General features: G+C 44.6%; 2 protein-coding genes across 2 annotated transcripts in view; one reads left to right on the plus strand and one right to left on the minus strand.

Annotated features, from left to right (window-relative positions):
• The window catches only part of T265_10430 (hypothetical protein), a gene marked incomplete at both ends in the record, with an annotated part of 9,110 nt that extends 7,235 nt beyond the window's left edge, over positions 1-1,875 (plus strand). The window contains 2 exons of the mRNA XM_009176800.1: positions 1,500-1,646; positions 1,693-1,875. Coding sequence (XP_009175064.1) covers positions 1,500-1,646; positions 1,693-1,875 — 330 coding nt within the window. The remainder of the gene's footprint in view (positions 1-1,499; positions 1,647-1,692) is intronic.
• A 10,338-nt stretch (positions 1,876-12,213) lies between these two features.
• The window catches only part of T265_10431 (hypothetical protein), a gene marked incomplete at both ends in the record, with an annotated part of 4,733 nt that continues 1,842 nt past the window's right edge, over positions 12,214-15,104 (minus strand). The window contains 3 exons of the mRNA XM_009176801.1: positions 12,214-12,387; positions 12,423-12,585; positions 13,866-14,084. Coding sequence (XP_009175065.1) covers positions 12,214-12,387; positions 12,423-12,585; positions 13,866-14,084 — 556 coding nt within the window. The remainder of the gene's footprint in view (positions 12,388-12,422; positions 12,586-13,865; positions 14,085-15,104) is intronic.

Here is a 15,104-nt window from a genome sequence, read left to right on the forward strand (position 1 = left end):
AGCTGTCGGTGCTTGATCTCACCCGGCGCACCCTTCGGCCTTTGGCTCCGTTAACCGAGAACCATGCAGGGTTAAGTTCTGCCAGAATCCACTGTGGTCTCGCCTGGGTTGGCTCGCAGTTATACGTAGTTGGAGGCTTTTCTGAATTCGCCAGTGACGATCGCCGTCCCATTCTTCCACGAGATGATGTACATTGTTACGATCTAGAGAGAAACAGCTGGTGAGTTGCTTTTCGCGCCCCTTGTGGTTTATGACAGAAGTGTATCAGCATCGGGAAAAGTGCCGGTCTCTTGATTTTCAGACTTTGTTCGATTAGGTGTGAGTTAATTTGTCGGCTGTGTTTGGGAAGTGCGTTTTCCAGTTGATCCCTAAGGTGACAATCAAGCGATTTTCCATTTTGGACTGGTTGTTCATCATATCCTCAAGTTCCTTTCAGTGTACTGCATAGTTAGGTTCATGGTCTGAATGGATTTGGTTTCGTGTACGTTTCCTTCATTTGAGTGACGCTTTTGAACGCCCACCATACTTAGTTAATTGTTCGTTCTGCCGGACATAGAGACTGGTTTGACGGTTGGCGCACCTCAGCAACCTGCTAAGCTATACTCAGGAGTCACCCCGAGGCACTCACCGAGTCTCACACCAAGTTGGCCAATGGTTAGGCGTCCAAGACGATACGAGCAAGCAGTAGGCACTCGGATTCAATCGCAGTGCATTTTGTTCCGTATGCTTTGGATACTCACATGTCGCAGACCTTGTGTAACTTTTCATTTTACTTCATCGGCAGGTAGGTGAGCTTAGCGCGGCTACGACTAAAGTGAGTGACCGTCTCGGGTTGGGCAGTAGGTACACGGACAACGGGGAACACCTGGTGCAGATAAGTGCTGATCACATAATGTTCCTTCGCAATACCCATTTCCGGAACGACTGTGTGGCGCTCACTAACAAACTACCTCCAGACCCAAAAAGACCACACTGAGATCATTTACCGGTGGCGGGGGTCGATCACTGCTTGCCGCCCTTCTGGAATGCCTGCACAGACAGACCACGCACGCGTATATTGCTACTTTTCATTACGCGTTTAATGTCTACGCGAAACACGCACTCCTTGCTTAGACTTTGAGAAGCTCATGAACCCAGAAATAAAACAAATTTATCAGAACTTACTTCTCCAGTGGTTGCCTGCTGATCTGATATCGGGTATTAGCCGTTACTGGAAACAGATATTCACTGCTGTACGTCATGGAGGGACTTATACCTGCGGCATAACCCAGCCGGTCCATTCCAAACTTTGTTTCCTTGATGCAACCATGGCTTTGCTCAAGATCTGAAGACATTCCTTCAGGCCGCAACCCAACTTGACGCATTATCCAATACCAGGTAAAACTGTGTCCGTGCGGTCGGGAAAGCTTGACGGACCCGAAAAGTAGGAATGAAAGAATCGAGAATTGTCAGAAATGTACGCAGGTTGTTGCAGTTGACTGGATCGACAAGCCCTCCAGGAACTCTTGTCATTGAGACCACCAAAGGTCATAGTGGTTCTCTGCTATCCAGCAAAGGATAACGTTTGGACTGTCGGCCAGATTACTTCACACAACAATTCCATTGAACACCACCTTTCGCCCGGACTACTGGACTACAACAGAGAAGTGAGCTGTGAATATGGAACCCCCTTCAGCCTCAGAAGTGTTCCAGTGCATATCTCTACTCGAGCGTCATCACGCCGCTGATACTGACGAACTTCCGTCCACTCTGTTTAAGGACGGTGGTGAATTTTCTAGCCAGTGTCTGTCTAACCTATTTGCGCCCACCTGGGAGAATGAACCCGTCTCAGACAACTTGGGTCAACCGATAAGTGTTTATGTTCGAAAACGGTAGTCGCGATGAAGATAGTAACCACAGGTGCATCAGTTTGACTCCCATTGTAACAAGTCCTCTGGCACCACTGATTCTCTGTCGTCTTAAGGCGTCACGCGAAACATTATCCGGTAGGTGCCAAGCGCGATTCCGATTTATTAGAGAATGCAGTTACCACATCTTCGCACTCCTTCAAGGGTTAAAACAATGCTATATCTGCAGGCTTGACTTCAAGGGTGTGTTCCATTCTGTCGATTGATCAGTGCTTCTAATTACACCGTCTCAACAGAGAATGTTCCAGAAGCCTGTCAGCATAATCCGGTCCTTATATTCACATACTTCCGGATGTGTGATGAACTTTCCGAAAGCTTCCGTACAAAATATGGTGTGATGTTCACTCTCTGCGTTCTTGTTCAACTTCATCACTGATGAAAAAATGAGGCGAACGCAGAAATGTATTCGAAATCCCGGTGTTTAAGCAGTGAAAAACTTGTCGATCTGGCGTACGCGGATGGCGTCGTCCTAATCTTTGAACACGAAGACAAACACTATTGACTAGACTATTTACCAACATACAGTTTTTCAATAGGTGCCACAAGGTGCATTATCATGCTTCAGAACCTATGGTCTCTGAACATTTCGGGGAGAGGCACTGGAGGTTATGGAGAGTGTTCCATACGTTCTCAACTCGTGTTGGCTCTGACGGTAATACCTCAAAATTAGTGCATGAATCTCAAAGACGTGAATCACATTTGCTACTTTGCGCCACAAGAGTCGCATATATTAGGCTGTGGTGTCGTACGGTTGGTTCGAGGCATGGCCCTTGCGGACAGATTATCGGAGGCTTCTTGAGGGTTTTGACTACAAAAACACTGTTGTTGAATGGGATCGATTTATTCAAGACGAAGCATTTACGATGCAGCAGCTTCTTGGGTTGCGGAAAACACTCAGCATCATCAGTTGTATTCACTGGGCCATGTTCTACCTATTTCAAAATATCATCCACTTGGCTGAGTGTTATTCTCCATGGCCTTTTCAAAGTGGTGCAAGCGAGGGAGTGTGTGGAAGAGGTTACTATGAGTTTGGGTGTCGATGATGTGGTTCACTGTCCATGATTGGGTCCCTGTGACTGTCTTTGTGTTTGGCTGGAAACATTTTTGGAAATGGTGACTAATCGGTGTCATTGGCGTTGGTGCTGTCAGTTTCTTTCCAGATTGTCCGATTGTGCGCTTGGATGCGTAGCTCCTTGAAATGCTTGCGGTAGGCTGGTACTTAGTCCCTTCCTTATCCACTCCTTTATCCCTATACTTTAAGGTTTTAAGCATAATTAAGCAAATCCTAAGATTGTACGACATCAGTTGTGGGGGGGGGGGTCGAGATGGCTCAAATGGTTAGAGCGCGAATTTACTGACCAGAAGGTCCGNACCAACCCACCGCTACGCACTACTACGCTCCACAATAACGCACTGATGATGTCACCTCGATTGGTGATGAAACGTTTGCAATCAAATTGCCCAGCTCAGCGAACAAGCCAACGACCACCATCTACGATACCTGAGCTACCAACATTTTCCTCTATAGAATGGCTCAAATTGTTAGAGCGCGAATTTACTGACCAGAAGGTCCGTGGTTTGACTCCGACCTCTGCCTCTCGACTTACCCTGTCTAGGCTTGGGCAACCTAGCAGTATCCCAGCCCTCGTGCTTCCTTCGGGTGTCATGGCAGCTAGGCACTGGAAGGGTGTTACAGCTGAACGATAAGAAAAAATAACATCAGTTGTGGTGCATCAGAGTGAACACCGTTGCTGCTGTCTCTTATGTTGATGACCAATCAGCACTCTCTGAGACTGGTTTGAAAAGTGCAACCTTCTACGAGGCTGCAGCATATAAAACTGACGTCTTTAACAGGATAAGATAGTAGTGAGAGGTTTTGTATCTGGCTCTAGAGAATGCGAACTTTGAATTATGGACAGGCTTCAATAGTTTCCAGAACACTTGAGGCTGCTTACCCAGTGACACTTGAGGCTACCCAGTGACGGGCCATGTCGCATGGATTGCAACGAAAACTGGACCGTTCAGCGGGAATTGAGAGCATCGAGTAACATGTCGTAGAAACCGTAACCAGTCATGCGCTTGTGTGTTGTGTTGTTCAACAGACATCCATTTCATAAAAACGCTTGATTGCTTTGTTTTGCCACTGCTTCTACACGGTCACACTCGTCAATTCAACTGTCGCTAGATCAACCAAGTAACTTTTAATCTAATCGGCGAAGGACACTCAGTTGGTGTCAACTAAGACTCATCACAGGCTTAACCGGTCGTGGGCTGTCGAAGAGTTTTCAACTGCCTCATGAGTAGTATTTTCCGTCGGGAAAATCCTTCCCGTGTAGCAGTTTACCTCTGCATGCGCCCTCTGGGAAAACCCTACAAAATGTAGCTCATAGCGAATGGCCCCCAAAAGTTGGAAGCTAGTCTTTGCCTGGTCTCTAAGGTGCCCTGTTCTGAGGGGAACATTGTGTAGTAGCAATAAAAATAAGAATGGTGAACCAATAGTATTTGTTATCATTTTCTCGGTATTGGCATTGCCACTATTATTGTCTAGTTGTTCGATCTATTATGCTTGGTTGTTAGCGTGCACTGGTGGTTCAGGTAGACGGATCGACTTTCCATACGCCCCTCAGAATTTTTGAGATAGAAAAGAGAAAAAGTATATTTGTATTGACGTAAACCCGGTTGTGCGTTCTCGATGGAAATGCAAATACTTGCTCACCTGGTATCCAACTGAGCCGATAGGCTTGTTTCGGTGCTAATTTTCTTGAGAACCGTTAACTGTGTTAACCGCAACGTTGAATTCATTTCACCTTACTGTGAATATTTTTGTACTTTGATCAACACGTTCCTCATCATAAGGCGAATGTTTTATCGTCCTGTTCGGTCGCTATTTTTCTTCCTATGATCCGCAGACTTCCACTTTCGAAATGTCATCCTCCCCAGTTCCCTCATTTGGTTGTCATGACATATTGTACCGACTTACTCCAAAGTCATAGGAACTTTGATTTTGCGTTGGGATTTGGAAAAAAGTAGGCGCCATCCTGACAGAAGGGTGATGCGAATGAGTTTAAAAACCGTTCTGGAATGCAGACCGTGTACATGTGTGCCCGTTTGCCGTGTGGGATTTCGCTTGTTCATCACGATGTGTTTGAGTGTTCTACGTGTGTGCCGTGGGTTCAAAAAGGACGCTCGCTTATATCGGGCGGAAATACGTTGAGTTTTTTTAGGGTACCACCGCATACTTTGGGATTATTTATCAACCTATCTGTGCCCCGAAGCTTGGTGAACTAGTCATGTTGTTAGTGGCATGATTTCGGTTGAAAATTGTCGATCCAAGTAAGACCAACTAACTTAGGAGAAAGTTTCGAATAAAAGTCTGCAATAACATTCAGAATGGGCCATGTCAGAAAACTTAACAAATGATGAATTTGTGTGTCGTATTGGCACACCATGTGCGTACCACCGAGGGATTCGGATTCAGCAACCTTGTGAGTAGTTTCCTTTATGAAAATATACTGCGACATCTCGAATATCGTACCAACTGAATCATGAGGCGGCCTGTGTGCAACACATTCAGTTGTAGAATATCATAAACGAGAGATTCAGTTGAGTCTCTCGTGAGAACCGAATTGATTTGCAAATGAGTGTATTTCTCGAAAACAGTCCAATTCGGGTTCAAATGGAACATAAGGTTGACGGAAACTCGGGGACTGCGCCTACCCGATGAGCCCCAAAAAGGGCGAAACTGGTCGTGGGCTGTCGAAGAATTTTCAGCGTTCTTGTGATTAGTTTCCTTTATGAAAACTCTACTATTACATGCCTCTTGTTACCAGTAGTTTCATGTGGTCCGGTCGGGTTGCCCTTATTGTAGGCGCTGATTCACGCTACTACATTGAAAAGATAGTTCACATTAAATGGATACTTATCCAAATTTGTTTCTGTAAGATACAGTAGCAAAAAGACTACGCTTATTCACGTTATTTTTCCTTGAGAAATACGATCAATTTCCGCCATTTTTACACCTTAATGAACAAGCTTATTCGAATTTACTGGGACTTTAAGGAGACTCGGAAATCGCAGTCGAATATTCTTAGTGTAAATCAAGTCAAATCATGCCGAAACACGCTGTTTACCTAGTTCATTTTATTGGAGGTTATCAACAGTTCGCTAGTAGTTGAAAACTACACCGTTCAGCCAGCTGATGTCGTGAGTTGTCAGAGTTTTCAACAACCTTGTGAGTAGTACGTTCCGTCCAGACAGTTTGGTTCTAGTTGGACCTGGTATCTTGATGAACGTAGTAGCTGGTCACTGATGTCGTACTTGGCTTCTGACAGATGTCACAAAATTCAAATTCTGGCATTTATTGGCTAGTTTTTTCCAGAGCCTAATGTATCCGTTCACATGTACGCGTCGATAAAACCATTTCGCTCTGTCCAGATGATTCAAATCACAAAATTCAAATTCTGGCATTTATTAGCTAGTTTTTTTCCAGAGCCTAATGTATCCGTTCAGATGTACGCGTCGATGAAACCATTTCGCTCTGTCCAGATGATTCAAAGGAACAAGCACTGTAACTTGAATACTAGGGTTTTCGCAGCCATATGAACACTCCTCGGTGCCACGTAAGGCATCGGGTTAGACCAGGTTAACGCATGTATGGAAGCGTCAATAAAAGAACTTTGTTTGAAAATCAGTCGTGCGCTCCTCGCCTGATGTGCTGTATCAGTTACCATACCGCCCTGATTATCGTTTCAGGACTCTGATCAAAGTAACAAACGGAACAGTACCGCGGGCCATATTTGGATGTGTCTGCCTAAACATGTGAAGCAGTCCTCGAATTGGGCAGAGAAAGCATTATCCCGCTACGTGTATCGCCTTTCATCAAATTTTCGCTTTCAGGATTATGAGCCTACAACCTCGTATCCTTGTACATTTGCTCTTTATGCATCATTTCCCATCGGAGTTATTTCCGCCTTGCTTTCAAACCAAAGACAGAACCATCTAGATGGTAGCGACTAACAGCACAGCCTCACAATGGTGATCTAGTCCACTCGTGTGCCCTATTCTGCCGAACGAAACGAGTTAGCTAGTCATCATCTCTGCATGGGATAATCCTCATCTTTAATTGTCAGTGTGTGTTTGTGCACCATTCCTTTTGCATTCCCATTTGTTCGCGAGCCGTTTGATGGTCGAACCTAATTAGTTTCCACTCACGTGTGACCATTCACTTGCCTATTTGAGCATTTTTGTAGATGTACATATACACACATATCCCCTTGTCTTTGCAACCTCGTTCTTCTACTTTTGCTCACCCGCTGGTCCGGGTTACCCATCCCCAGTGACATTATCGTCCTTGTCCCATGTTTCCGCTTTTCGCTATTTCATCCGTTCAGATTCTGCGCGATCTCATTTTCGTGTTACCACATTTGGATTGTTTGTCTTTCCTCTGCATTCGGTCGACTTATCAAAGACCAGCTTACGTTCCGCTTATTGTGAAGTGATATTAATCTTCAAATACAACGCTCACTTGCAAAGTAATTTGTTTTTTAGCGAGAAACTCAACTGAATACCAGCAGAATATCTGTTTTATGATATTCTTCAGCAACCTTTTGAGTAATGTGCTCCATCAAGAAACTGTTTTTCTCCTCCATAAGTACTACTTACGAAGCCGATGAGAACTCTGGCTAGTCCACTATCGTTTTGCCATCCTGATCGAATTATCAGACATGCATAGTCTCGCATGTCCGGAATCGAATGCCTTATTTAAAATCAGGGGAATAACAGAGGCGCCGACCAAATGGAGAATCAACCCGTCCAAGTGTTGTACGCTTGGGTATGAAACCCAAACAAAACAGCCAGATTGGAATATACATTATAGCACTATCAACCACGTGAAGGGTGGAAGAGAGCCAGAGGCAGTCAAACAATGACTTGGCAGCGACGTATGAAAGCCATAACCAGCAAACGCAGGTGCGCTGGTCACTGCCGTCTTCCTGAATGGGGACCCGAGACGGGCCACATCAATGGCGCTTGTGCATCTAAGTTATTGCTTTCAATGCATAGCTCCTTTTCCTCCCCCCCCATTTGATAGCCCACTGACAGTGCTGGATTTATGCACCAATTTATCATCTCCCACCTGCAATGCGCAGCTACCTCCCCCTCAAATCATGGGTGAGCGAAACTGCGGCACCTACAACCACTGTACGACGAGTACGCGGTTACCACAGATGACAATGATGGCGATTATGATGATGACCAATCTTTTTTCACCGTTACGTCGCTAAATCGAGTTCGGCGGTTACGTATTCCGATCAGTATACTTTCCTAAAATTTACAAGAACGTCACTTTCATTAACCATCGCAAAAACTACAAAGTGAAAAGCCTTCGGGGCAAAATTATAGGGCTACCCTATGTTGCTATCTCGTCAATGATGCTTTCCAGCTTTTTCCACCTCAAGACCCATCAAATTCCTAATGAGTGTATGGACGGATTTTTGGCTGACACTTATTTCCGCCTTCGCAGCAGCTATCAATTCAGAAGGTCATAGAAATTTGCACCTCTGTACACTCGATGGAAGTCAAGGCCAAACGTTAGCTAGTTCAACAACTTCACAATAGGGGACAGACGCCAACCGTGGACCATGTGAGAGGCGTGAAATGCCGCGTTGTTCACTTCAGGTTTCCCATCCTGTATATTTTGCAGTATTAGATATTCTAATGTCAGGAACCGCGTGTCACAGCCTTAGTAACTGGTCAGTTCATAAAGCAACCCTACCTTGCTGCTGTTTGTTTACAAGTATCATGCATGCCGTACTCTCATATCCGACTCATCGATATTGAGGTTACAGTGATCAAGTGCATTCTCCGATCTTAGTTCTGGATTCTTACCAGTCTGTTCGTTTTGCGAATGCTGACAGTGACCACTACTGTGTCAGATGTGAACTGGAAACCTTCTTCGTGCGCAAGTCAGTAGTGCTAAATGAGAGTTGGATACGCACACCGAGATGCTGCAGTAGTTAATATTGCCACTTGTTGTCTCAAATCATCTAGAGGGATTCCTGTCCTCCATTTCAAAGGTGTTGGATTGAGGTCCCTTAGAGTGTACTAGCCCGGCGATTGTACAAGGGCGCAAACACCCCTAGACTGGATCAAACGTTTATCTGTACATCTGTTCTAAGTATGACGCTGCGGCTTTTTAAACGTTTTGAAACGGACGAGGCTGGGGATGTCATCCATGTCCCACAATGAGCCAGCACCATAGGGTTTTCCCATCCTTCTGTCGCGCCGTTTTTCTGCACTTGTGGTGTTTCGATCGAAGTTGTGTTATGGGACTGGTCTCTTTTGAAGTTTGTCACTTACTGATTTGAAGCCATTCTATCCATAGCGATCGCAACAATGGTGGAGAATTTACGTGTCTCCTTAATTTTGTCGTCGGGTTTGTATAGTTACATTAGCAGCAGCTCGAAGATTTGTACTGGTATGACGTTGTATACTGCTCACGAAGGATGCGAGTGGTCTATGGTCTGGTGTTTAAGCTCCGCCACCGTATCTGATGAGAGCTGAAAGTTATCACGGAAATTATTGGGCCACTTTACAGTGTCCGTTCATTATTGCCTAATATTCACTGACCACCTTGGAAAGTTCAAGAGCACACTTGAGAATGTTCACTTTTCAAAAACTCTGCTGATAAGATGTTTGCCTCCGTGTATTATGGCTTGTAACCGCTTAGTTCCTTTTCGCTAATAAACGACTTCGCAGCGAAGGACGTTACTCCTTTCAAAGGTGTTTTGCTGTCGTGCAGCTGGAAGTCTAGATCCTTCCAAACTACAGTGATACGAATGTAACTTCAACTGCAGTCTCAAGGGTGTTTCGCCGTCGTACAGCTGGAAGTCAATTCGAAAACCCTGCTGCAGGAAAAAGACTAAGGAATTTTTACAGGTCCATATCCTTCCAAATTCCAGTGATACGAATGTAACTTCAACTGCAGTTCCCACGTAATTCCACTCGCAGCATATGTCTTCATTTGTAGTGCGCGCAAATTCTGTTAGTAAACCACGGCACATTAACTTTATCAGCTGTTTCGATTGGTGCTAATCGAGGACGCACCAAGTATGCTTGAATACGCAACCGAGAAAAATGGTGTTCACTTTTAGCTTCGGAACAAGGAACAGTGTAAGCAGTGACTATTTGTTCAGAATACTGATTAAAACGACGGTGCTTCGTAGCTGCGGATAACGAGTATAAGCAATGCTTGCGTAGTTCCGTGGGGGGAATACTACCGTTGTCTCAAGAATAGTGATGTTTAATCAAAGGTTCAGTGCACATGTGGTCTCAGAAGTGGTTAGTTAGTACAGAATAGGGGCACCGCTTAAGATGGATTACGAACACAAGGCTATTGATGTCGAAAAGGTTTGGAATTGGTACAGGGTGCATAAGCAAATACATTCCTTGCTTGAGATATCGGTCTACGAATAAATGAAGTGGAAATTTTTAGAGTCAGCATGAACTTCGTTTTAGCATGTCATCTTCTAGATAAAATCAGCTGTATGATGCGGCGCAATAAGCATTGTCAAGGTACGAAGCGATGTGACAAAGGACGCATCAACTAACATACTGCATCCCCTCACCAATTACTAAATACAGTGCAGGGAAAACTCAGCAGAATCAGGCTGTTTTTTTAGTAACAATGCAACAATGACAGAATTGCTGATTCGTTTATTGTTAGAATCTGACTGGCTGAACAGGTGAGGTTATTATTTGGCGAGTAAATATACCCAGGATCATCTGGCCTAAAGAAGCTGCACTAAATTACACACGACATCACATATACGGGGTTGAATGTGAGCCATATTGGTATTGATAGAACGAATTTGTGCGGCAGAGACATATTATAGGCCTTAGCTAATGGCGTGTGCTAATTAGAAGTCATGAGATGACTTATCTTTCTAGCCCTGAAACACAGTGTGGATGAACCCGATACGAAATAGTTTCCGGACCGGAAAATTGTCACGTAGATCGTTCAAATAGGTAACAGGATGTAGAAGAAACTAAGGGAGTGGATGATATGCGTCGGTTGACATAAACATCGCATTATCGCACATTGATACAGATCGTCGTAGATTCGTTTTGTTTTGTCTTCACTAGTCTATTGATTATGCGCCAATCACTGCTGTCTTCGCACTTGAGCCAAATTCTTCGGTTGTTGAAGTTAAAGTCCTGCCAGTTACCATATCAGTTGTCCAGCCATCGCAAGCAAGTAAAATTATTATCATTCGACATGACTTGCTGCCTGAGGCTACTTGTCGGGACGCTTTGGCTACTACGAGCTCGAGATAGCTCAGTGGTTAAGGCGTGAAATTACTGTCAGGAAGGCCCGTGGGGCAAACCCGACCCCTCGGCTTCTCCTGTCTAGGCTTGGGCAACCTGGCACTATCTTGGCCCTCGTGCCTGCTTCGGGTGGCGTGGCAGCTAGGCACGGAAACGGCGTTACAGCAGAACCGCTTTTAATAGGCCATTGCATACAACTATATGGACAAAATAATCTCTGATACTACTGATGCCTCCCATCATACTATATTAGTTACCCTTGTGTTCTCTTCCGCCCCGTCCAGTCAAACATAAATAACTGAAGATTCCTTCTGCCTCACGACTCGCCAGATATGACTGTTCTGTTATTCCGAATCACCTTTTTCTGACAGATTCACGGAAACACTGTTATTTATGCACAAAGGCGATAAATCAATGTCACACAAAGAATGGTATGGTTTGTCTTCGTCCTAGTGACGTCAGTCAACCGCATTGGNGTAGGGAAACCTCAGCAGAAACAGGCTGTTTTAGTAACGAATGCAACAATGACAGAATTACTGATTCGTTTATTGTTTGAATCTGACTGGCTGAACAACTGAGGCTATCATTTGGCGAATAAATATACCCAGGATTATCTGGTCGAAAGAAGCTGAACTAAATTACACACGATATCACATATGCGGGGTTGAATGTGAGTCACATTGGTATTGATAGAACGAATTTGTGTGGCAGAGACATATTATAGGCCTTAGCTAATGGCGTGTGCTAATTAGAAGTCATGAGATGACTTATCTTTCTAGCCCTGAAACACAGTGTGGATGAACCCGATACGAAATAGTTTCCGGACCGGAAAATTGTCACGTAGATCGTTCAAATAGGTAACAGGATGTAGAAGAAACTAAGGGAGTGGATGATATGCGTCGGTTGACATAAACATCGCATTATCGCACATTGATACAGATCGTCGTAGATTCGTTTTGTTTTGTCTTCACTAGTCTATTGATTATGCGCCAATCACTGCTGTCTTCGCACTTGAGCCAAATTCTTCGGTTGTTGAAGTTAAAGTCCTGCCAGTTACCATATCAGTTGTCCAGCCATCGCAAGCAAGTAAAATTATTATCATTCGACATGACTTGCTGCCTGAGGCTACTTGTCGGGACGCTTTGGCTACTACGAGCTCGAGATAGCTCAGTGGTTAAGGCGTGAAATTACTGTCAGGAAGGCCCGTGGGGCAAACCCGACCCCTCGGCTTCTCCTGTCTAGGCTTGGGCAACCTGGCACTATCTTGGCCCTCGTGCCTGCTTCGGGTGGCGTGGCAGCTAGGCACGGAAACGGCGTTACAGCAGAACCGCTTTTAATAGGCCATTGCATACAACTATATGGACAAAATAATCTCTGATACTACTGATGCCTCCCATCATACTATATTAGTTACCCTTGTGTTCTCTTCCGCCCCGTCCAGTCAAACATAAATAACTGAAGATTCCTTCTGCCTCACGACTCGCCAGATATGACTGTTCTGTTATTCCGAATCACCTTTTTCTGACAGATTCACGGAAACACTGTTATTTATGCACAAAGGCGATAAATCAATGTCACACAAAGAATGGTATGGTTTGTCTTCGTCCTAGTGACGTCAGTCAACCGCATTGGAATGTCGCTTCACCAATCTGCATAACTTGTTCGTACTGTTACTTCGGCCAATTTTACGATATACAATAAAAGCAGAATGTATCGGTCGATCGCTGTGCGTAATCAACCTATCCTTTTTTGGTGAAAGAAACCTGAGAAGGCACAGTGGCTTTTACACTGTTATTAATAGTGTAAAGCTCAGTGTGATTTCTTTCACCACTCTTCAGCAGAATCAGACGAACAATGAGAGTCATTCAGCCCTGTCACCCGAAAGAAACATGAGGGATATGATAGCGCCAAATCGTCAAGCCTAAACAAGAGCCGGGGTTGATTTAGAATCACGAACTTTCTGGTCAGAAAGTTCGTCAGGTTTGGTACTAATGTATTCTATCGTGTCTTCCAGAATGGCATTACGGGTCACAAAAGGCATCGCAGAACGGGTGAGTGTGGACCCAATAATTGATCAGAGGAATATGCCAATCCGGTCGGTCTTCAGAACTGGTTCTTCTTTACAAGTATCTACTGCTGCTGGAAGGTTGTTCACCATGACGCGCGTGAAAACTGAATGCAACGCAGGCCTACTTGCTAAAGAGATTAGAGGAGGCGCCTCGGCGCTATTCATATGACTGGCTGATTTAACTCATTAGAAACTTTTCACGCTTTTTGACGTTTCAACAATACATTTTTTAATTAACTGTTCTAATTTAAGTGCTTAAATCCCACTCCGAACTCACGTAACATCTTCCTCCTTAGCGAAATACACTCATTTGCTTACCAATTTAGTCTTCACCGGAGACTCGCCTGATCTCTCGTTTATGAAACTAAATATGAACGTACTAGATCCATCGAAGCTTGGAGACTGCGTCTGCCTGATGAGTTTCAAGATAGATGAAACCACCCGTGGGCTGCCGAAATTTTCAGCAACCTTATGAATAGTGTATTACGTCTACACAGTGTATTGCGATACAGGCGTGCCGCACCAAGTTGGGCGGCCTGGTTCATCACATTCAGTTGGAGAAGAACATCGTAAACGAGAATTTTAGCTGGGTTCTAAGTGGGTCTTCCGTAAAAACCAAAATGGCAGGCGAATAAGTGCATTTCGCTAATTTCGTGCAATTTGGGTTCAAGTAGAATGTGACGTTAAGGGAAGCTCGGAAACTGAGTCTACCTGATGTGCGCCGATCATGGGCTGTCAGATTTTTCAGCAAATGTATGAGTAGTGTGTTTCGTATACTCCTCTTTCTTTTCAAGTGACATCATATCAGAAAAATGCTTGCATGAAATTTTGGCTTCATCGTATAACTTGTTGACATGAGATGTTGAAGCATCCATTCGAAGTTTCTCGCTGCAAGCGAAGTCCGTTTATACTAAGATGCGCTACACAACTGTTTAATTTTTGATCGAAATCATCATGGATATTGTGAATCTCACGAATCCCCAGAAGTGGGCTCGAACTCGCTGTTGATCCTTTTACTTTTGTTGTGTGCAACGGGATTCCTTGTCTTGTCATCATAGTTCTGTGCCCAGATTATCCTTCATCCCGAGTCTATACCGATACGGCTACGTGGATATTTATAGTGAAATAATTGTAAAAGACGACCCTTTGTAACAGCCTCTCTGACTGTAATGTTCATCACTAGGAGTGGACCAGTTTCAGTTGGTCCTGAATGTGAGCCGCTTTTAGACCTCATCATCACGCGCCTGGTTTAACACAACCACCTGGGCTTTTTACATCTTGCGGCCACTTTGTTTTGACTCAGTGTGAAATTCTACTAGGCGTATTGTTCCCCACCTACCTTACTTGTACAGGATCCCATCTGGAATCAGCGTCACCTGACCATGGAAACTGGATTCACCACACGATTTAAGGTTTGCACCATTTGATCATCCTATACTCATAGTGCCGCATGTGCTGATAAACCTCCGTCTGAACGGTTCGACTTTTGGAGTTTTGCGCGTGTGGCCCACCTGATTACTGAGAGCAATCCATGCGCGCAACCTTCCGACTAGTAGCTAAAGACTAGAACGTTCGGCCATGAGTTGCTGATTGGTGGTGTGACTAATTTTCAAGTCATAGCGCCACTCATCCCTCGATCACGGAATTGACCTCAGCACCTAGCCATTAGTGATGCCAGCCAGGGAGGCAATCTATCTTCTCCCAGTTACTGGCTTTAGGCTATCTCACAAATGCCTTACCGCTAGTGACAATCCCTAAAAAGCCCCACATACGACTCCCTATTTACCCTAGACAGCCAGAGTGGA

The sequence above is a fragment of the Opisthorchis viverrini genome, assembly GCF_000715545.1.
Source record: "Opisthorchis viverrini unplaced genomic scaffold opera_v5_363, whole genome shotgun sequence".
In the NCBI taxonomy this organism is placed as follows: Eukaryota; Metazoa; Platyhelminthes; class Trematoda; order Opisthorchiida; family Opisthorchiidae; genus Opisthorchis; species Opisthorchis viverrini.